The sequence below is a fragment of the Gouania willdenowi genome, chromosome 12 (assembly GCF_900634775.1).
Source record: "Gouania willdenowi chromosome 12, fGouWil2.1, whole genome shotgun sequence".
Classification (NCBI taxonomy): Eukaryota; Metazoa; Chordata; class Actinopteri; order Blenniiformes; family Gobiesocidae; genus Gouania; species Gouania willdenowi.
The window spans coordinates 22,915,488-22,940,462 of NC_041055.1; the positions used below are offsets into that span (position 1 = coordinate 22,915,488).

Genomic DNA, 24,975 nt, shown 5'->3' on the forward strand with positions numbered 1-24,975 from the left:
TGTTAATTTTAAATGTCACATTTAAATATAAATGTTAAATCTAAAGGTCACGGGTGAAACAAAATATTGATCTGATATGCAAATTCACCATTTAGTGGATTTAGCATTTAACGTTTAGATTTAGATATAACATTTAAAATTTAGATTTAACATTTAGATTTTCATTTCAAATATGACATTTAGATTTAGAATTTAGATTTTCATTTTACATTTAGATTCAAGATTTAGATTTAACATTTAGATTTTCATTTTACATGTAGCATTTATATTTAACATTGATAGACATTTTTTATGAGGAAAAAATATCACAAATATTGCTGTAAATCTAGTCAAAAGTAACGTTAAAAAAAAAAATCACAATTTTTTTTGAAAAGTGGTTTGTTGTTGCAAAAAAAAAAAAAAAGTTTATTTTAGCATGCGTCACTTTACAATCGGCGCCGCATAGCTGCTGAGTAATAGAAGCACATCATTGTTGTACAGCTGGGGGTGAGTGGGAGGGATCGCGTGTGCGTCAGCGTGCATGTCGTACATGTGCCGCGTGTGTGTGTGTGTGTGTGTGCGCATGTGCCACTACTTTAGTCCCTGAAGTCGGGCAGCGAGGAGATAATTGTGCTAAAGTGAGGACTTCATCCACAGCAGCCGGATGAGATGCTGCTGACACACCGCAGGAGCCCGCTGCTGCTCACCGTCACCTGCATGTGTTTCTCCGGAGCTCTGCCCTGGTCTTACCAACAGGAGGATGTCACTGACGGGTAGGAAAAGAAATGAAATAAAAATAAAAAAAAAAATCAGCAGAGAATGACAGAAAAGAAGCAGCGACAAAGTGCTCAGGCAGCTTGTCTTTCACAGTGAGAAGTGCTCCGAAAATAACATCTCCACCTCCAAGTATCCGTGTGTGAAGTCCTCCGGAGAGGTGACGACCTGTTACAGGTACAGAGTCAATGTGTGCACTCACTCACTCATGCTTTTCAAACTATTTCACACGCACAACTTCAGAAATGGGATTTTTCTTCCTTCTTCTTCCAACTGTATTTCCCGTGCTTGAATGAGTGTGGTGCCTTTTTTTTTTTTTGACATGTCCATTATTCATGTTAATGGTGCTTCAATACAGTATTGGTCCTGGATAATGAAGAGCTAGCCTGCGCTACGCTTGACCACACTCATGCTTTGTGAGCATTAATAATATTATATTACCATAGGTTAACATTACTTCTAAAATAAAGTCAATGATCCATTAAATTATGGCTTTTCAATACATTTTGACGTTCCCCTCATGAATAAAATTAAGTTAGTTCATGATTTATTTGCAGATTTGACTTCCTAATGTAATTTTTAAAGTCCATCCCTGATGATTACTTTTACTCTTTACTGCATTTGAAAAGTAACTTCACTACTTATGAATATAACTTTTTCATTTCTGATACGGTACCGATATTGCAGCCTTGCGTATCGGCCATACCGATATTGATCTGATCTGATATCAGCGAGAATCATACATACTTTTATTCCTTTTTAGATCATTTTTTAAATAAAATGCTTGATCAAGTGATGTTACTCAAACAGAGAACAATAGTCAGCAACAGTAGGTATGAGAAAAACTGACCCATTTATTATTAACCAATTGGTTACATACATTTTAACCTTTAACCTAATATCTAGAGTATTCTACAATTGAATACAATAAATAAAAAATTAATTGCTGAAAAAAAAAAAAAGAATCGTAAATGTTGATCCGATATTCGATATTCGTTTTCAGGCAGATATCGGACCGATATCTATCGATATTGGCTCAGGAGACCCCTACATATTACTTTACTATTACAGCTGCAAAGAGATAAAAAAAAAAAAAAAAGTTCAATATACAACAAGTACCAAATACATATTCATAAATACAAATATTTGATAAATGGAGACCTTGCATGAAAAATGAAAGTAAAAATCTGAACAGTGTGAGTGGGAAGACAGAAAACTGCTGTTGTACAATGTGATGATCGCAGTTGTGTGTATATATATATATATATATTTATATATAGCTTGTTTTGTATTAAAATGCAACATAAAAATCACATAGTTGATAGATTTTTGAGTGCGTCCTAACACAGATCTTCCCCTAAACAAGCCACACTACAAAACTCACTCACACGTGCTGTCTCTTATATGAGAAAAAGACAAAAGTGGCACATTGTGCAGCTGTTTGTTAATAAATGTGCCCATGTGATATTTTTCATAAACTAATTTAACCCTGAATCGTCTTTCTGGTCAGACTTTATTTGAGTTCAAAATATAAAGATTTATATTGTATATCGACATTTTGAGAAAAAAATATTGTCCAGCCCTAGTTGTATACACAGTGAATATGATTGTAATGTTATGCTGATGCACCTTAAGCCGGAATAGTGGCTCTGTTATTAGGTGGCATTCTATTGGCTGATAAGCGTGTCAATCAAACAACCCAGCTAGTCAGAACGTGAAGATAGACAGGCTTGATATTGATGTTTAAATTCATGTAAATTCACGGGTTTTCTAATGCGTTTTAACTGATGAGTTTAAATGAACTCTTTTTTTTTTTTTTTTTTTTTCTGGAACAAAGCTGCTGCTGTGCTGCATCAGCTCAAACATCTGGAATCATGCCTCACCAATATTTCAAGTGTAGTGCATTACTTCACTTAGTTACCCAAGAAAGTAATCGTGAATGTAAAACGGTACTTTATAACGCGTTACCCTCAACACTGTTGACATTTATCCTTTTTTCCTCAATTTTTCATTTGGACCCTACTTAAGTTTTAACATAATATCACAATGTCTGATTTTGCTCTTTATTGGAAATAACTACTGTTTTATTTGCACACTATTTGTTTTGATTATCATTCATTTGTAAATTAAGCTGAAATGAAGAAAAAAACTGTCAAAATACTACATAACACAATAATGATGGTTAGCCATTTAGCACCATAGAAAGAAACCCAGGGTAAATATTTAATGTCTGTCTCTTTTTTTTTTTTTTGTATGTTAATTTAGTCCTACATACTCTATGAACACAGTGATCATCTTGTGGTAAACCTCATGTCCGGGTGGATACGGGTTCAATAGTTTGCACCTAATGCGTCTTTCTTACATGCATCTGAAACATCTCTGGCTTGATCTAGAAATACTTGTCTCAACCAACACTGTAGACAACCATTTATTTTCTTCACTAAAGGCTAGAAAAGTGTTCACCTAAGAACGAGCAGCTCTCTTGAAATTCTTAGAAATGTTGGTTTTATACACTAAAAATAGAATTTTACTACCTATAGGTCAGGGGTGTCAGTCATTTTAGCTCAGGGGCCAAATACAAAGTCGTTTGATCATAAGTGGGCCACAGATTTTAGGCGGGAAAAGCAATTCAACATTAATGTCCCCAAGTTTGCACTTTACACAACGTATAAATGACACATTAAGTATGTAAGGCACTGACCATATACAGGCAATAAGTGACATATATCAGTCCCTGCAGGATTTACTCTTTTACATTTCATTGATTTTGTGACCAATTTGTATTTAATTTGGGGAAATTTTAAACAAAAAGTCATGTGATAAATGCCTTGGAAAATGGCGATCCTCCAAATATTTGGAGTTTCAATAAATATGTGTATTTAGAAGGGCTGAGATATTGAAAACTAAAATATTATATCATTTGTATGTTCTGTTTTTTTACCTTTCTACTGCGGGCCAAATTGGATGTCTAAAGGGCCAGATTTGGCCGATGTTCCTTGAGTTTGACACGAGCTATAGGTAGTTATAATTTGAATGACTTTACAGTGTTTGCTTGCCATCCTATCAGAGATGTCCAGGAAAAAAAAAGTAAAGGGCTAAAACTCACGGTGAGTTGCCGCTGCCGCGCGCCAATGATGTGCGATACCGGGCAAAATTTAGCATAAATAATGTTATATGGTGTATTTTCTAACACTTTTCTTAGCGTGATGTATTTTCTCACCTAGTTTTGTTTGTATGATGCATTTACAAGTTGAAATCTGGTATCCATGATAATGATGACAAAGACTTGAGCATCATTACCAGTCTACCTATTTCCAGTTGAAAATGTACCAACCTATATTATACCAGTAGTGTGGGTGCTTGGTCTCTTAGTAGTCCTCTGTAGAATGCTGTCTGGCACTGTAATATATCTGCATGATTAACATAATTTTTGTGTGCTTTGCTTGTAGTTGGTTTTGGTAATATATTTAGTTGTATCAATGCACATTAATATTCATAATATATCTTACATATACCCTTACATTGGTGATTTTTCTAAGCCTGTACCATGGATACAGGACTTTTAATTCATGATGATATTGATCATGAAAGTTTAAAAAAAAAAATCAAAATCTACTTTTTTCAAATTTGGTCTGTGAATTGTCCTTACCAGCGACTCTTTTCTTTGTTGAATCTTTCTTATAGATAATGTTATTTAATGTTGCTGAATTCAGTAATGTTGTGAATGTTAAGATTTATTATATTATTTGGGAAATATTTAGAGAGAATGATTGTTTCCCTTCAGTTGCAGCTGCCAGATATCTGTTTTGACCAGAAGATGGTGCTGGTAATCCAGTGTTCGATTAGGATGTAGCTATTATGCGCAGTGAAGAAGAGATGCTATGCGCTAACAGACAGAGCTAATAGAAAAACGTGACTTTCACAGATATTCACGTAATAATTACAGATATTCTTTCGGCGCTAAAGTGGTAAGGAATCATTTATGAACATATTTAAGAGTAAAAGCGGCTAGAAAGAGAGTAGTAGGCGATACCGCCTACACTTCTGGACATTCCTGATCCTATTGAGACATAATCAAAACAAACTGAAACTGTTTTGGTTGTTTTTAGGTGGAAACAAAAGAAAATAAAGCTAAAATACAGTTGTGGGTTGTAGTGCATTTGTTCCAGACACCTACAACATATTCTGGGGCAATACATTATGTTTATGGCAGGAAAATTCTATGAGAATGTCTGAAAATGTCTCAGGGAGACATCATGTCATCTCAATGTGGAAGATTTCTGAGCGGTTTTCTTTTTGCCCGGGTTGATAAACTGCCGGCCAGGGTTCCAGCACTCTGTGACATCCTGTTTGATGTTCAAATCTCAAACACACACTTAATAATGATGTTGGTTTATGGTTATGGGCTGTGGCTACACTTGTTTCCCCACAATGTTTATTTAAAGAAGAAAAACTGTTTCAGCTAAGAGCCAGGGTATATGCAGAAGATAGGATGCCATTCAGTTTACCTGCAGCTCAGATAAACTGGGATATTTCATTGAAAAAAATAAAATAAAATACAAAACATTGACAGGAATTGGATTAGTAATTTATGCGTATTAGCCCTGCAGTCACATACCACTTGTATTATGCATCGTCATAACAGAGACGCTGGTCAAAGTAAACTGAGTGTGAATTAAATTGGCAGGCCTAAGTTGCCAAAAAGAAAATATAGGTTTATAGGATCAGTTAGGCTCCCTGTAGAATATTGGCACATCTATACTTTGGAATTTTCCTATTTCAAATAGTTTTAACATTACCCAAATTAAACCCAAAGTTCTATTGAGATGCATGTATGTATGTCTGTCTGCAGAACACCAGTGCAGTTTCTTAAGTAGTTGTTTCTGGCAAACAAACAACGTTTCCCCCTGAAATTTCTAATACTCAAAAACAAAATGTTTTGCCAAAACGTAGAGCCAGGCGTTTTTTTGTGATGCTATGCCACTAAGTGTAAAAATTTACACCTATTCAGGGAGCATTTATCTTATTGAGAAAACAGCCGACATGTCAGGGTTTCTCAAGCTATCGTGGGCCAAGAACTTCTTATGGGGAGAAACGTTTGCAGAGGAGCCTTCACCAATCCTCTTGCCAAATACAGATTGTTCTCTGCTATCAATATTTTTTATTTTACCAGTGACGTTATTAAAAAAAAAAACCCACTTTGCATTCTTTATTTTCTGTTTATAACCAGTTACAGTTAGATTTCTTTTAAACTCTTGTCTTTTTGGCTTTAATAAACAGTGAAACCAAATAAGTGTGCACTACAATAAAACAGGTTTTTTTTTTTCTTGTGTCATTCTTTCCATTCAGAGACGGTGTTTTCACTGTAATACAGAGCTATGTTTGTCGTTTTGGAGGATAGCTAGAGTAGGTGACTTGTTTTCGAGTGTCTGCTTTTGGAATTCAGTTGTCACAAGTTAAAAAAAAATAGAAACGTAGAACACTGGTTAAAATTGATTTGGCTTTGAATGATATTGAAACACTGCCGAGATTTTGTTCCAGAAGTTAGTTAAATGTAAATCGGAGAGGCACATAGAGTATTTTGCAACATAAAAGCTCAAAGGAAGAGAGGGTTTGATTGAAAAGATAAACAGTTAGTCTCGCTTTTTGTTCATTCTTCAGTAGTTACAGCTGTTCTGCTATCAGATTATTGTTTCTTTTCACTTGACAAGATTTTTCTAATCAAAGGACATTTCTTGGCATCAATGTTCTTCACCTTTGTCCTTTACTTCCTTTCTTTGCTTATTGTTGGTCTCTTTACGCATTGCCTGCAGAGTAGTTTTTACTGTTTTACAACTGTCCCAAAGCCAGATTACTGAGGTAACTAAAGGATTTTGCTGAATACAACCCTGAGCAATTATCTGTTTGAATCCATGTGGCAGATTTCACAGGCTTTCAAGGTTATGCTTTTACTGTTATCCAGCTGACTTCCAAATCCTACTACGAAACCAAAGACCCCCTGAGGGGTCTGAGAGCAGCCTTATCCAAACAGTATTTCACCTTTACCTCCAGTGTTTGCTGAATCACAAAGACAGTTAATTATTTGTACCTTTAATTTGCATCAAATCATTCATATTTTCATGTAAGATGAGTTTAATGTACAATTGTAATCGTTCAAGATGCGAGCCAGGTCAAACTTGTAAGGTGACTTGATCTAGATACATTAATAACAAGGCGTTTGACTTTTCTTGGATGACAAAAGGTTTCATGAATCAGTGATTACATGTCCTTGATTTATTGCGTATACGGCATTGGCCTTACCTACCCCCGAGAGCTTCTCCTGACAAGAAGCAGAGGCCAGAGGTAGCTTGAGTCTTTCCACTCCATGGCTGAAAGTTACACATGATTGATGCGTGCCATGTCTAATTGTTGCTGTGTTATTTTTCCAAATATTTTTGGTTTTACAAAGTATTTAGCAGGACTACCTTCCCGTCTTCATGTTTCTCTTTTTTTTTACACCTCCTGCTTGGCTCTCAAGGAAAACTTTGACTTAGACAATAATTCATTCCATCACTAAAGTCACAGACATTGTGTAGGCTGTAGTGCATCCTAATTTTTTCCCCACCACTTTACGTCATTTCTTTGTTGTATTTCGTGAAAGTATTACTTGTAGTTCTTTCATTTGCTCATTTCTTTGTTGTCCAAATCTCAGTTGAAAACCCAGCAGAATGGCAGACTTGTTCTTCGTATTCATTTATCTTCATTTAATGGTCCACAGTCCATCCTGTCAACTTTGGAATCTTTTTTTTTTTTTTTTTTTTACACCATTCCGAAATGTATTTAATGCCAAGGATTGATCTTCTTTGTTAGACATTAGCTTACTATCCCAGTCTCAAGATGTTCTTAACACACAGGTCTCATATAATGGCATCTTAAGTGGGCAAACATGAATTTTCTAAATCTAAAGATATATTTTACCTGTTACAGACCCCACTAAAACAGGATTTTCCAACTTCCTACTTGAAAAAGTGACTTGGAACGCCACCTGAAGTTGGAGTTCCTACTCTGGAAATTCAGGGAAAGAAAATCTACATTATAGCGGACAGCCATCTTTGAGATATTTCAACGTGCTGTCGCTGAACTCGGAGATCAGAATTTTAAACTCAGAAATGCCAGTTGCCGTAATTGTCAGCATTGTGTGTTTCTCAGTCAGGTCGTTTTCTTATTGGCTTCATTCCGTTCTACGTCGCATATCACGGCTTCAGGAGGCGTCGGCTTTCCCCACACACGCAGACTTTCGGTTGTAAACATTGAACAGGTTTATCTTTTACGATTGTCAGCACCGACCTATTTTAGAGCCAATTATCGGGACAAATTAACTTTTAACACCCCTCAGACAACAGGATAAACTTATAGGATAATCTAATAAAACACAAAATAATCTGGCATTTGCCGTCCTTGGTCAGAAAGGGGTACAATCGGGACAAAAACAGCCTGATTGTCATTGTGTGACCCACTTTACCTGCTTGAAAGAAATATGGGTAGTTTGGTAAATCCAAAGAACTTCAACTGGCCCCTAATGGGCGTTCAGAGTTTGCTCTTTGGGTTTCTTTTTAACTCGGAGCTTTTAGAAGCGAGAAGACCAAACATTACGTCTGTAGCAATACTCAGGAGACATTTCTGAGAGAAAAAATACACACATGCACAGACAGATCTTTTAGTTTATTCCAATTTGTCACACACTCTTCTTGAAATTGCATCTGATTACAAAGATATGTGATTACACAATGTCTTTACTAAATGCTCTGAAGTTGAGATGTTTTCTTCAATTCAAGTCTGAACTTCTTTTGATAAAATGTTTATCAATTAGACAATTTTGCCTGGAATTTGTATTTTTTTTCTCGGTCTCTAACAGTATTCTAACAATTTGAAAAATAGCTGTCTTGTGTAATAATTTTGCTGCCCGGTCACCTTATTTCCTGGTTCCCCCATTCACCCTTAGACTGGCCCCTTGTATGTTTTCCTGGATTACATTAAGCTACTCTGGTTTTGGATTATGTCCTTGTCTTGTTGGCTTCTGTGTTTGCTCCTCCGTGGAAAATATGAGAAAAAAAAAATTCTGGAGGAGAGTTTATACAGTTTTTGTGTGCAAAACATCAAGAGTTTTATATAAACAAGCGTGCATCAGAAATGGAGTGTGCAGGTTTTCAAAGTAAAGGAAAAAATAAATAGTTCCGCAGCTGTTTCTCAACAGTATACTGGAACGCAGCTCAGTAGATACAGAGATAAAAGTGCTGAAAATCACACCAAATTGAAAAGGCCTGAAATGATTAGCTGTGCTCTGTGTGGTTTTCCAACATTGTGATAGCACAAAGCAACTTAAAACGTACAAACAGATGCAAAGTCAAGGTTGAGGTTAAATATTTAATACTCTTCTGTAACAAAAGGAACTGTTGTTTGTGTCTGCGACACAAGTAGCCCATAATCATAAACAGCTCTCTAAAACATGTACTCGCCACCCTGTCGGAAAACAAGCATCTGCAGCTGTTTTCTGTCACTATTCAGAGAAAGGATATGAAGCCTGTTAAGTGAAGCAGACTTCTGTAACAAAGAGCTTGCGCTGCAGAGTCAAGGAGCCGACGTGAGCATTTGGTTTTTCTCTTCAGTGACAGCTCTCACACAGCTGAACATTAAAAAGTAAAGGAGGAGAAGGTCATGCCATGCCTTGTTAAGCTAATGATCTTCGTCTGTCCGCTCCGGTCAGGAGGCTGTCTTTTCTCTCCGTTTATTTCCAGCCAATCAATGAAGTATAAATTATACCCTGGATTATTGCTGTATTGTACGAGCTCATGTTGAAAAGTGGCTGTCATGGTAAGTTGGATTCAACATTAATATGATTTGTTGGAGTTTTCAGAAAATGTTTCATATTATCACACGCACACGCACACACACACACACACACACACGCACACACAAATCACTCCGCTTTTTAAGTGCTATAAAACACCAGCAGGAAGTGTTGTCACTGCAGCAGCTCTTGGATTTTAAAAGGTCTGTTAAAAGTGATGAGAACCAGTTTAGTAAAACACAAATTCCTAAGAGGAACAATGCCAAAAAAAGTGGGAGAAATGGACTATCCACTTAGGATGTAAAGATTAATCGTGAGACATCGATTCAAAGGTGTCACGGTTCACATCGATACTCTCTCTCTCTCTCTCTATATATATATATATATATATATTTATTTTTTTTACAGCAAAGATTTGCTATCTATTTAGAATTTTAAATTCAGGACCCACCATCGTGTTTTAAATCAAAAGTGTGGAAGCATTTTGGCTTCCCCAAGACAAAATGAAAGAGGTGAGAAAGAAAGAACATGTGAAATCCAAGGTAAGAGGAGGAAAGGAGAGAATGAACGTCATAGTTTATTTCTATTATTTCTTTAATATAGGATTTGTTTTAAAGTCCAATTGCACAATAAACATTTTCAGTTGCACTTTTAAAAAGAAAAGGAACTTTTTTCAGTTTTGCATAGTTTATCACATTGACATTATCGCAGGAACAAACTATAATATACTTTGTAATTGGCATGAAAATTTCTAAAAACTACAATTTATATAAAATGCAAAACTGCGGACCCATGATACAGTTCTATATCTTACACATATGTAGTTAATAATTGTAAAAATATTTTATTTCATATCAACTTTTCCCATTACCTGTCACTTCTCATCAGGATCATATTATCTTTTTTTTAATTTTCTTTTATAAATTGTAATTGAGGGTATATACACTGACATAAAAATAGGCTCAGACACCCACACCAAAGACATTAATACTAATATTTTTCATTCATAAGGTAACCAAGATGATAGATCATATTTTTAGTGTATTTTACATCTGATTTAAGACATGGGTCGATCTGACCCATTATCATCAGAGATGCTAACAGAAAACTAACACAAGAGGAAGGTTTATTTAGGAATTTATTAAAGGCTCAGTAATTGTGATTAACTGTAATTTACTTTTTGTGTAAATAAATAATTGTAATTTTAATTGAAACTGGAAAAAATGCTGGTCACGTAATCATGAATTTGTTGTAATTGAACATGGATAATTGAAGACGTAATTGTAAAAATGTAATTTACCCCAACTCTGACACACACTGTATGTTTCAGTGGTTCATGTTGGATGTTATGAGATGTTTCCTGCCACATTAATGGCAAAGCTGAAAAAAAGCTGTTACGAAAGCCGTTAAAATGTATATAGCATCATCCATGACTACAATGGAATCCCATTAAATGCAAATCAGTTCAAGCTAGATTTTTCGTGTATGCCTGCCTTATACTGTAGATTACCAATTTTTTTAGGTGATTTTTAAATATTTACAGTTTGTATACTTAACCTATGTGGTTTCTTTCCATGTTAATTGTTTATTACAAGCAGTGTTTCTTTGGCATATTTTTTTAAATTAATGATTCATTAACCTCCAGTAATAACTACTATTTGTATCTCTTTAGGACAAGCTCCATTTTCCACTGTCTCGTCTCTTCAGTAGAGCAGATAACAGCAGCATAAACAAATGGTTGTGAATTGATCTCTAGTTCACGGTGTATAAAGTCTTTTTGTTCTCATGGGGTTTATTGTTGGCCTATGTTACACCTGTCCCACCACTGAGTTTGATTTATGGGTTATTACGTTGTGCAGAAAGACTCTGACGCCACTTTTATAGTTTTTATTTATTACTTTTATTATAAATTTCAGCTCAAAATAAGAAATAAAAAATACACTATCAGTATAAAACGTTGACCTACTGTACTTTCTCATTTATTTTTATTTTAAGGGTACCTGTAGTGCCGAGGTTCCCAAAGTGGGGTATGCAAATTGTCATAGGGGGCACCAATACTAATGTTAGGCTAATGCTAATATTGGGCTAATGCCAATGTTAGGCTAATGCTATGTTGATGTTAATGCTAATGATAATTCTAGGCTAAAATTAATGCTAGCAAATGCTAATGTTAATGCTAGTTTTATGCTAATGTTACGTAATGCCAGCTAATGTTAATATTCGGTTAATGCTAATGCAATATTGATGCTAAGTCTAGGTTAATGCTAGCTAATGTTAATGCTATTCTAATGCTAGCAAATGTCAATGCTAGGTTTAAGCTAATGTTAACTAATGCTAGCTAATGTTAATGATAGGATGATGCTAACAGTAATGCTAGGCTAATGCTAATGCCGTGTACAATGACGCGGGCCACCACCTACATCCTCACTACTAGAATATTTGCATTTTCTTCAACAGAATAGACAAAATTCAAAGACAAATTTAACTGTAGGGCTACATTGTATATGACATTACATTATTATGTTTTTAAGTGTGCAGGGGTAGAGGGTACATGGCTTCACGTTAAATGTCAGACGGGGTACGGGACTGTGAAAAGTTTGGGAACCACTGCTGTAGTGCGTTTTAATAGCAAGATCTATCAAAAGATTGTGTGTAATACAAAAGGATTAGCAAGGTAAAGCTTGTCAAAGATGGTGAGTGGTAAGACTGTGACTTACGGAGGCTCTGGTTATTGCCATGTTGCCTCGGTAATGATGCTAAGTCATAGGATTGTGATGACCTAGCAAACATGATGACATTTTATAAAACATCTGGAGTCTCAGCTCCTCCTATGACAAGATGTGAATGGATGTGCCTTTTAAAAGTTAAGGATACATCCTCTTCCTGTTCCTGAGATATGAGGTGAAGCGTGAATTCTCTCAGTGGGAGCAGGGGAGGACATGTTAGTGTTAAGGAGGAGAATTCCTCAGTGACAGATGTGGAACAAAAGCAGCAACACAAACTTCCTGTATGTGTGTGTATGTGGATGCGTACGAATACGAAACAAATTGAGTTACAAGGCATAATATAATCAAGCTTGCACTAAGGCTTCCCTATATTTATTTTCATTTATTTATGTGCTTTATACTTGTATTCAGCAGGTTGTCTCACGTCTATTGATATTATTTTGCTTTGTAACTATTCAATCGAGCACGAGAACCACATATTGTCTTGCGTTGGTGTTAAACATGAACTCTTGGTGAGGTAATCAGTGTCACCTAATTTAATCTATTTGTAAGTGCTGTCAAGAGATTCAAAAAATCAAGCAACTTATTAATGATACCCTGTAATTAATTAATCTGTTTTCTAATCTCACCTAAAAATTGCTGAGAAACGGCCTCAACTTGAGGTACTTTCATTTAAATTACATTATTGTTGTGGCAAATCAAAATATTGATATATAACAATATGGCTTTATAAAGTAATTTATTGTTCTGATTGCGATATCATAAAACGCAATTTTCTAATTGCAAAGGCTGCAATTTTTTTCTTATTTTTTTCCTGTCTTGTACTGTCCTGTAAAGTTCAGAAAGTGTTTAAGCAGTCCACATGTTTACATGTTTCATGAAACGTAAGTTAGACATGTTGAAGAGGTAAAGCCACAGATTTGTTTGCTTTGTTGTTGCAAACTGTGGTTTAAAATTTACAATTTATATTTATTTAAAGTTTAAATGAATCTGAAGTTGTTTATTATGAAACAGATTGATTTATTGCTTGTGTTCATTGAAAAATACATGGCAAGAGGCCCTATTGAGGAAAAAAAAAAGTCGCAATTAGATTATTTTCCAAAATCGTTCAGCCCTAGTTTTTACAGACTTGAACAGTAGTAGTGATTGCTATTCATCATTGCAATACCTGAAGCTCAAATGTTTTCTCCTGTTAGGTGAAACCATAAGTTCCTATTTTTATTTCCTTTCCACAAGACACTGCCAACTAGGGATGTCCCGATACAACTTTTTCACTTCCGATATGATACAGATATTGCAGCCTTGCATATTGGTCGATATCCATATTGACCCGATACGATATCACAAATCATACATACTTTTATTACTTATTTTGTAGTGTCAGCAACAGTACGTTACTTTGTTGGATAGAAGTGCTGGAGCGGAACTTTTTATCGGAGAGCTTATATCTGTGATTTTAGATGCAGTCCGATAAAAAACGATATTCATTTTCTGGCTGATATCGGACCGATATCAGATATCAATATCGGATCGGGACACCTCTACTGCAGACAAGGACCTCTTGAATAAGTGGGCACGCTTTCAATGTCCTGGCTATTTTGAGTCGTAAACGGGTGTTTTATTACACATTTTAAACTAGAGGGATTCATGTTCAGTAGCTTTCAGCAGCGCAGATGTTTCCTCTTCCATTCAGAATTTAGCTGATGAATTTTAATACCCGAGTCAGTTGTAATTCAGTTTAACGATATTCACTGCGACCAACACTGTAAACGTCCACCTGTCAGGAGCGCGTGGTCGTTGAGCTACATCTCACCCGTCTGCTCGAATCAGCCTGGAATTTATCTTTCCACTTACCTCACCCTTTTCTGTTCATTCAAGACGCAGTGTTTCATAGGGGAGGAAACTTGCACGTTAAGAAGCGTTACATTAAATTAGAATATAAGCGAGCCAGCGCTGATTACATTTTTGGGTAAAGTCCTTTGACAGAACGGCACATTTCACTACAACATTAAAATAACACCCAAACCACAAGCCCTCAGAGGGCTGATTACTGTATGTCACATACCACACTCCTCAGCTATTCCACAAGAACAACTGCAACTGCTGAAAGCAAAGTAAAAAAGTACCCACTTAACTTGATGTAATAATCGCTTATAGTTTTGTCGAGCAGAGTTTGGTTTAAGCATCTTTTTTTGCACAGTTTTGGAGCAACAACAAACTTTAAATTGTAATTCAAATATCAAGGCTTTCTTTCGCAGACTTTCAATTTAGTAAGTTTTTATTTTAGTTCTTATTTCTCTACATCAGTGGTTCCCAACCAGGGGTAAGTGTACCCCTAGGGGTACTTGAACACATGGCAGGGGGCACTTGGAAACATTGATGACTCTATTTCCAACATGCTGAGTCATTTTTAAGCCTATGTCAGACACTGTACATGCTCATCCAACTACTTTTCCACCCGTTGACAATAAACGGCTTTAGTGGAATAAACAATATTGTGGCATTAGTATCCTACTAAATTCTCACTAACATGTTATGCACATGGGCGCACGGTGGCTTAGTCGTTAGCACGTCTGCCCCACAGCAAGAAGGTTCTGGGTTCAACCCCTGGGTCCTTTCTGTGTGGAGTTTGCATGGTTTTCCCCGTGCTGCGTGGGTTTCCTCCGGGTACTCCAGCTTCCTCCCACAATCCAAAAAACATGGTTGATTGGAGTCTCTAGATTGCCCATAGGAGTGAGTGGTTGTCTGTCTGTGTTGCCCTGCGATGGCCCAGCGCCCAATGAGAGCCGGAGATTGGCACCGGCAGACCCCCTCGACCCTGTAAAACAGGAGCAAGTGGGTTTGGAGATGGATGGATGGATGTTATGCACATTATTAAAAATTAAGGTCAATATATTCTCTGATATACAATAATTGTAATGCACAAAATTGATATTTAGTGTTCGTTAAACGTACAGGTTCACATTTTCAAGCTAAATAAAAACAAGAAAGGTTATTAAATTAGAGTGACAAAGAGGGATTGGGGAAACACTGCTCTACATGACATTATGTTAGCTGAATCTTGAATTATTTAAACTCTACACAACCTGCCTATTATTAGGCACTATTACTACATAATGATGTTTGTCAGAGAGCATATTCCAAGCAGCTCACTCCTCCCTACAAATACCATCACTTTTTTAAGTTTTCAACAAAAGAAAAAAAAAAAAAACTAGATTTCACAATATTTTAGGTGTTTTCAAGGGTCGTGTAAACAAAAGAGGAATTTCTGCTTTGTTTTTTTTTTTTTTTTTTTTCCAATGGTCTTCCTGAGATAGAAGAATGAAGAATAGTTGAGAACTATTGCTTCAAAGTCAAAAAGCGATGACTGCAAACATGAGATTTGAGCAATAAATCAAAACATTTTGATAAAGACTCAGTAGTCAATGGTTTGTGCTGCTCCAATAGTTGAATTCATGACATCCCAACGATAAAACGACTGCTTAGGAGAAACAGTAAAACAGCATTATCTGCAAACTAAATAAAGTGGTCGCTGTCCCTTTGGCATTTATTATTATAGTGCTTTTCAACTAAAGCTACTTCATCAAACTTTATTCGCCATTTTGGTTTGAGCAAATATTACTGAAATGACTTAGCTTTAGAATGTCAGCAGTTAAATTGATTAAAAAAAAAATGATAAAAAAATATTAGACATTAGGTCCCTATACCTGCAGTGCAATTACAGTAGTAGAGTTGGAACGATACACTGAGTTCATGATACGATACGATAGATGATAATGGGCTTGTGAGGTACAATTAGGCCTGTCATGATACAAAATTTTTAACTTGATGCCGACACTTGAAAATATTTGATACTCAACATCATTTTCAATAACAAGGGGGTAAAAAAAAAAAAATGACCCCAAAATTTTCTAGAACTTTTTTATTTTTATTAACTTCAAATGAGGATTGTATCCGGATACAACGTTTTGGTGTCGAGACTTTTTGGAATATCAGTTCTTTTGACAACCCTAGATACATAATATTTTTTGAAAGGAAAAAATTGCTGTTTGAACAATAACCATGCTTTTTGATGTCTTTAACTCTGGACATCTGGTGTGTCGTTGATCTTGTGGATTTTTTGTATTTTTTTAATTTGATCCCCCCACTCACAATACCACTCCTTCTCTCAACGATACGTCACGCGATATATCGTCCCATCTGTAGCAAATGGTACCCGACTGCAACAAAGTGATGGTTGTATTTTTTGCCACACTCCTTATTTTGGTTTACCAACTCTTATTATCTTCCTCTCTCTTAGGCATGGTTTAATTTACATTTTTAAATGTTAATGTTCTTTAAACATCATAAAGTGCTATTTGAGCTTCATACACATGCCCAACGTGTTTTTCCATTGATTCCCTCAATCGTTAGTTAGAGGGCGATTTGCTCCTTTCTTACTGCAGGCCGAGCTCAAACACCTCGCTCCAATTTGACGACACGTTCCCACTTTGATGACAAATTTTACGCGACACTGAGCTGGAGAAGCCGCGCCTCCAGGAAGCTCTCTGCCGTGATTGACATGTAGACAGACACGCCCACGAATGCGCACATTGAGCATGAGCTCGGCTACGGAGTGGGTGGGAGGAGGGCGGGCCGTCCTCTGGCCCTACGTCACCGTGCGAGGAGGAGGAAGTCATGAATATGCATAAGCAGGCCACAAATCAGCCTGTTTGTGTAGAGTTTCTCAGAAAGTGACTTTTCAGAGGCTAAAACTCTGGAAAACAGGCGAGTTTGGGAAAATAAACCTCAAATATTATTTTTTTGGGGTTCTTTGAACAAATGGAGATGGGTGAAAAATAGCATGACATTGGACCTTTAAATGCTAGCATATGCTTTTTTTTTTGCAGTCTTGTAGCTTTCAGATTCAATGAGAACATCGCTGACACTGTAGAAATGAGTATCATACTTTTCTACCACTTTATTTGTTCCTCTCAAATTTGATTCCCGTAAGCCAGTTATTCACGAAATGACCCGTATTGATTTTTCACTCTGGTGCTGATGTGAAGCTCCATTTTCATGAAGCCTGAATCAACTGATTAAAATGAAGTGACTGAGGGGCTCTTCTTCCAATTTAGAGCTGTTTGTGTTTATATTTCAACACACTGCATAAATGAACATCTGCTTTTTAAACCTAAGGAGCCTCTTGGATGAGAGGTGAAATGTCCATGTTCCATTTGCCTCAACTGCCACTAGATAATCTGCTTTTTACATCAGTAGAGTTTCACTTTTAAAAATAAATAATCTGTCATTAACTAATGTTGATTTTAGTTCAAATTTCAGGGGTTCTATTCCTTAGGGGTTGGTTTAGCGAAAGTTTATTTTTTTTAATTGTTTATAGGCAAGTGTTTTCAGTCTTTTCCTCCAACAACGTTAAAGTAATTAGTTACTGTATCCATGAAAGCGGATGAAATTACTGACAAAAGCTAATGATCGGATCCTTAATAGTTTCCCTGAAGGAGAGCTTTACCTTTACAGTAAATCTCAGCGTTTGAAAGGGAATAATATGTTGCCAATGTTCACTAGCTTTGCCTGGAAACACATGGACGTGCTGCTGATGGTTTACTGGAACAAACCACAGACAGACATGCTCTGCACAATTTCCTGAGGTGTCACTGTTGGAGATATCAAGCAGAACCTGCACGCGTCTCTGTTTTTTCACCTGAAAGTCGATAGATTTCAGCAAGGCAAGGCTTACTTTTTTACTTATTAAAAAAAAAAGGTGTGATTCGAGTCAAATCTGATTAGTGTGAGGTGTGAACACTGCCTCGTAACGGCACTTGGCCTGCATCTGTTACTGCTGAGGAAAGCTTAGTGCTTTGCTGCAGTTGTGTTTTGTTGGATTACGCAGCAGGGAAGGGTATTATATATGTATGTGCAGATACTGTTGACCATATGTGCAGAAGCTCAACTCATTGTGTATTACTGATTGTGTTAAAGTGATGTTACACAATGGCAAAGCAGTCACACCTTGCATTTCAACACTCGACACAGCACATTTTTTCCACATTAATCTTGTTGTGTTGCCATAGATTCACAAGAGAGTAAAGGAAAACATCAGAGACAGAATAGAAATGTTGTGTTTGAAATTAGTGACATTAAATGGTGGATTGTCGAAAGCTTAAACCTTTTTTTTTTGTTTTAAACGAAAGGGGCCTTAACCCAGGGTGAGGCCCCACAGGTTGTCTGTCACGGGCTTCGAGCGCAGAGTTCAACCAGTCACTCACCAATAGGTTATGTTAATGTACCGTGTTAGAGATTAAAAAATAAAGCACCATTAGTTCTTAGAAGTGAACTAAACTTGGAAGAAAAGAGGGTATTATTAATGTGAAAGACCTGCTCATATTCTTCCTATAGCCTTTTCTCTTGAATATCATCTGTTCTTTTTTGCTGTTTTCACACCTTTTCACGATGATTCCTTCCCTGGCTTTTTTCAGACATTTAAAATGATTTTGTGTTTAATGTCTGTTATAATGCACAAACCTTTGGCAGTATTGGGCCACGTATTGAAGTGAGGTAATGTTGAGCACATTTAAGTACAGTAAGTGATTACTAAAGTGTTGCTGGCAGTGAGGAAAATGCACTGAAAAAAATAGTGGGAGTGCAGCGCTGTTAAACTATTTAAATAGATTACGCCTGTGTTTTGGATTTAGTATGTGGATGTAGAAGTAGGCTCTAGATTTTTTTTTTTTGTATGCTATCAAGAACAGTTTTATGATGTGACGTGGTAGCTTGATTTGGAGCTTTTTGTATTTGAAAAAGTGCCAGAAATGAATTGAATCTCATTCAAAAACCAGAATATCTATCTGAGTCTTTAGCGCAGACATGGGCAACTGGCAGCCCAGGGTCTACATGCGGCCCGCCGTCTAATTTTATGCGGCCCCCAAAGTAAACGTACAAAATGACAGAAAATTACACAAAATAAAAGCAAGAATACATAAAAAAATGCTAAGAATTATGTCATTGCAGAAAAAAGTACAGTAAAAGACAAGAAAAACACAGAAAATACTCCAAAAACACACAAAAATGAACAAACTTACGACAGTAATACACAAAATGACTCCAAATAACACAAAACGACAAAAATACACAAAATGACTCCAACTATAAACAAAATTACAGAAAATGACAACGAAAGTACGCAATATGACAAGAAAAATGCAAAAAATGACTCTCCAAACCCACAGTACTAACAAACAAGTACTCCAAAATGCACAAAACTTCTACAAAAATCAACAAACTGACAACATAAATACACAATATGACGCCAAAAAAACATACATTTTACAGGAAAAATACGCAAAAGGACAACAGAAATGCACAAAATGCAATAATAATAATAAGCAAGACAACAACAAACACAGAAAACAGACAAATGTAAATTTTTAGTGAAAAGATTCATTGAAATTTTAGGTTGTGGACTAATGATAAATTTAGACTCTATAACTATTTCTATAATTTCTTAACTCACACACATTGATGGAGATTTGTAGTTTGATTTTGATACAACTGTAATCTAACAGATTGAAACCAGATTATGGAAAAACTTTTCCGCTGTTTCGTATCTCGTGACATCGCCCAACTTTCATTTATTTAAAATTACATCTTAACCACGACCTATAATATGATACTGCTTCAAGGCTGAGTTAATATGACAGAAGAATGTTTGCATGTTTGAACGTTAGAAATGAGTGCGGTTTGCCACATACACTCTTATTTTCAGCAAATAGCCTTTTTGTCCAGAAAATGACCTTGTAGAGAGTGATTCGTTTCCTTAGTCCTGGAACTCGTAGAAACATAGTATCTTGGCAAACATTTGATGAACTCTTTACTCTAGTTTTTGTGTTCCTATAAAATAACTTTCCCTCTTGAGATTATGTTTTGGACGCAGCAGCGGTAACTGTCATTCTGTATTTGCTATCATTTTATCTACCTTTCTATCTTACGATAAAACTGATCCAAGTGTAAGCCAAAGAGTGTCGTAACAACATATTCACGGGTTAGAGATTTATTTCAATCAGACTGTAGAATTCTTTGGTTCCCTGTTAATTTCCCTTTCTTTCATTTTTACTGTGATAGTATTGAGTCATCAGCCAAAGAGGAATGTTTTAAATGAGCAGAACAAACGTTTCTTATTTACTTAATGAGAACACACAACATTGCCACATAGAAAAAGCATTTGGAATCACTCAAAGTAAACCAAGATTTCTCTGGAGTGTGTAAAGTAATCCTGACCTCATGGAATGATTTAAAGGTAATCTTAATTTGTCAATATGGGAGGAAATTATGGGAGTGCCTGCAAAAAAAAAAAACTGCACTTGTTCTAAACAATTAAACCCAACAATTGGACAGGGATTGAAACACAAAATCTAAAGGTATAGTTATACAAAACAACTTTATCGTATCCTGCACTGAATTACAGTAGCATGTTGTAGAGTTTAAGAACATTAGGGGTGGGAACTTTTAGGTACCATACAAATTTAAGCTCACAGTAACGATATGACAATACTGTGATTATCGACATATTTGTCAGAAATCAATCTACGATAATCTATGACATAAGAAAAAAAAAAAAAATATTGAAAAAATACAATTTTTATCTTATATCTCTGAAAGACAATAAATTGAGAAAGTGTCCTATGAACAGTGACACTATTTTAATGCAATATTTCTGTAAATTAGCATCAACACACCAATGTAAATAAATAAGTATATCCAATAGTGCTTTGTGTAAACAAAAAATAGGGCCTTTCTTAGCAGTGACACCATTATAGTGCAATATTCCAGTAAACAATATATTGGTTCTTTCAACAAACAGTGACCAAATTTCTGCACATTTTAGTGAAAAAGCTGCAAATTTTGAAAATGATAAAATAAATCTTAAATTTAAAAAAAACATTTAAAAATTTAGATACTTAGCGTGAGCATATCTATAATCGATCATGCAAAAAAATATTGCGACATATCACCGTATCGAGATATTGTCATCAGAACATCACTGTAGAATATCTGTTTTTTTGTTTTTTGTTTTTACTGTCAAATTAACTGATTACATCTGTGACTATTGATGAGCTAATTAGCAGCTCCTTTTGCGATGATTAATTATCTCATTAGTATGCTAATTTATGTATGTATGAATGTATGCATGTGACAGCTTCACTGCTGTGTCCTTGACATATTTCTGGAATAGTCTCTTTTTAAAAGTGTGGAAGAAATTCTGAAAGCAATATACAACATTTTGCAGGGATTTTTAATGGATTATGAAAATTGCTTTGTGGTTCCTCAGCGCCTACATTTGAATATTTAACGCTATAACCTTTGTTAGTATTTGGCTCACAGAATGCATTTAGGCTTTTTAAAACGCTGGTATCAGGGTGAGCAGGGTTGGAGTCAATGATATATTTAATTGTGTAATTGTTAATTAATTACAATTATGGAGTGATTGTAATTGTAAAAATATGTTGCTATTGTAATTGAGTTCAGATAATTGACTTTTTCATTCTAATGAATATTTTCTATTTCATTTACATTGTAATTAAACACAAAACTGAGGAACCCTGTTACAGGTTCTACAGGTACAGTTCTATGAATTACATATATGTAGTTAACAATTATTAAAATGTGTTAAATATCAAGTTTACCTCATGGTTCTCTTGAAGATCATTTTACTATTTTTTAAATCGAGAGGTCTACTGCACTGTAAACTGTTCGTAATTGCATTTTAATTGAACATGGAAAATTGTAGATTGAAGTAATTGTAATTTTAAAATGTAATTGACCCAAATCCTGATGGTGGGACTTAAAGAGGTAGAATAAACTTGATTAAATCCTTGTTGCCATTGAATGTTTGAACCATTCAGGCCGGTGGAAGTGATGGTTGTTTTATTTATCTATTTGTTACTTCCTGTTGTTTCTCTGCACTGAACTGAAATGGGTTGTGTATCACTGGCTGCGGTGCAAAATAAATAAGCCTCCACTGAGGAGACAGTGTTGTCTCTCAGTTGTATGTTTGTGTGAGGGAAATCATTTCATTCTTTCAAAATAAATGTAAACAACTAGAGTTGGACAGGAGAAGGAGGTCAACCAGTGTCATTGTGCATGAGAGAGAGAGAGAGAGAGAGAGAGAGAGAGAGAGAGAGAGAGAGAGAGAGAGAGAGAGAGAGAGAGAGAGAGAGAGAGAGAGAGAGAGAGAGAATTTCTAGAAAAAAAAATGTTTTCGGGGTCGCCAGAAATTATTGATGTAAAAATGGGGTCACGACCCAAAAAAGGTTGGAAACCACTGAACTAAATAGTGTTTCTATCCACTTATTTACAAAATGTGTTTTATCACTTGTTCGTTCCGTCATTATGCTCGATAGTTGTTTTTAAATAGTTTTCTAAGCAAAATGTCGGCAAAGGGGGTACTTGGATTCAGAAATAAGAGAAAGGGGGTACTTGAGCCAGAAAAAGTTCGAGAACCACTGATCTGGTGCACTTTTCACCATAGGTTTGTGTTGTTTCTCTGTGTTAGCCTCTCGTGTCAGCGTGAATTACCATGTTTCATTACAAGACAAAGACAAAGGCGCTCCACCATCTGAGCTTCTGTTTATAAGGTAATTAAAGTGCTTGTAGTTCACCCCGGGCAACTGAGCTCAGACTGGTATGAGTCTACATTTCAAGAGGCCCTTGTAAAATGATACACATCACTGGCTAAATTAGGTAATCTCAAGGTGAGAACCTGCACAGGTGGCTAAACGGAGCATCTGATGTCCTGATCACTTTGAACAAGCCAGACGTGTCTGAAATCAAATATCAATCGCATCAGGTTGACGTTATGTGTAGAGACACGTGGTTTTACAGATTCAGCTCATTGATATTCTTGTAAAAAAAAAAGAAAAAGTGTCATGAGGTCTTTGGGGAGATCTTTCCAACTCATGAATATGAATAAAATCCACACATGTTTTACATTTGTGTACTGATTTCCATACATTGTGTAAGCAAACATCATACTCGGATGTCGAGCAGTTCTAAAATATGCAGAGGCTACAGTGGTATTTGGATTTAATTCCTGAATATGATTAGGTAACTAATCTCTGATTGCAAATGTTGCTGCTGCATATAATAACAATAAACAACATAATATCTATAAGCAGACATTGAGCTATCTTTGCTGTTTGAATTCGGTACTGGTTTTTTAGAATCAATATCACATATCGACTCGTGTTGACCCTAAAAGAAGATTTACGCCTTTAATGCTTATTAGTAAGTTTAACCTGTTAATATCCAAACCATTAAACCTTTTACCTTTTATTAGTGTTTTCTTTTTTCATTTTTACCTTGTCTGCACATATTGTCAAAGGTCAACACTATACATATTGCAACCTTTTCGCGACAGCAATGCATGTTTTATTTTTGCAATTGAATAAATGAATTTATTTTATTGCATAATTGTGACCATCACCAGCCCTCCTTAAGGAAGGGTAAGAAACACTTTATTAAAGGGAGAATATGAAAAGAGGGCAGAGTTACACCTGAGTGAGGGTCTGTGATTTCACACTAACTTCAGCCGACAGAGCGTCAACTGCGCACTGTTTAAGGGATTTTAAAGATCCCTTAGGAGAGCTCTTCTTCTCTGCTTCATTGTCTACTATCAAACCGCGGAGTTGGAACTGTCGCCCTCTGCGGTCAGAGATTATTTTTTGGGTCACAATCATTTTTATCCTCTTTCGGTAAACCAAAGAGGGTTACAGCGACATCTTTAATTTTTCCCGATTATTTAGAGCAACACAAATTGGCATTTTTACCGAAAAAAAGCTGCTAAATTATCTAAAAAGCAGGCTGAATGCTTCACTCCAGTAGAAAACAATGGGATGTTTACAATAGGGCTGGGCAATATGGACCAAAACTCATATCTCAATATTTTTTCAAGATGGCGGATTACAGGTTTTAGAACAGTGAGGTAGTCCCATTTTTAAAAGTTAATAAAACAAATAAAGTGATAGATATAATAATAATCTGTTTGGATTCATATAGTGCCTTTTTTTTTGCTGACTCAAAGCGCTTTCTTTCACTCCACACTTAGTGGTGGTAAGCTACTATTATAGCCACAGGGTCCTTGCTTCAGACTGACCTAAGCAAGGCTGCCCTAGTGCGCCATCGGCTCTTCTGACCACCACCACTCACACACTACATTCATACTAGGCAATGTGGGTAAAGTGCCTTGCCCAAGGACACAACGACAATGACTTGGCTAGAGCGGGAGTCGAACCCCCAACTCTTCAGTTATTGGACGACCTACTCTACCACTGACCCACGGTCTAATAAGTCCATTTCATAGATTTTAGGCCACATTTGTAAAAGCAGTAGAAGATCCCTTTAACACTAACACCTAATCACTTCTTTACAGTGTACAGCTACTGAAAATACATAAAAAAACTTGCCAATCACACAGCAGTTTATTTTTAGCATCAGCACAGTTCTTAAGCACTAATTGTAGTTCCTCTATGAAAGCCCCACGTGCAGGTGCTGCCACGATTAGCATCAGCAAAGACATGAAGACAACATGACTATGGTAGAGGGTTAATAACCTACAGTGGGAGCCTTAATTGTGCAATATTCCGAAGTGTAATGAAGCAAGCACTGGGTTTCCTG

At 36.1% G+C, this 24,975-nt stretch overlaps 1 protein-coding gene across 2 annotated transcripts in view; it reads left to right on the top strand.

Moving 5' to 3' along the window:
• Positions 1-486: 486 nt before the first annotated feature.
• Positions 487-24,975, top strand: part of ccbe1 (collagen and calcium binding EGF domains 1) — a 48,855-nt gene continuing 24,366 nt past the window's right edge. For both annotated transcript variants that reach the window (XM_028462943.1, XM_028462944.1), the window contains exons 1-2: positions 487-752; positions 850-930. In XM_028462943.1, the coding sequence (XP_028318744.1) occupies positions 649-752; positions 850-930 (185 nt within the window). In that variant the 5' untranslated portion in view covers positions 487-648. The remainder of the gene's footprint in view (positions 753-849; positions 931-24,975) is intronic.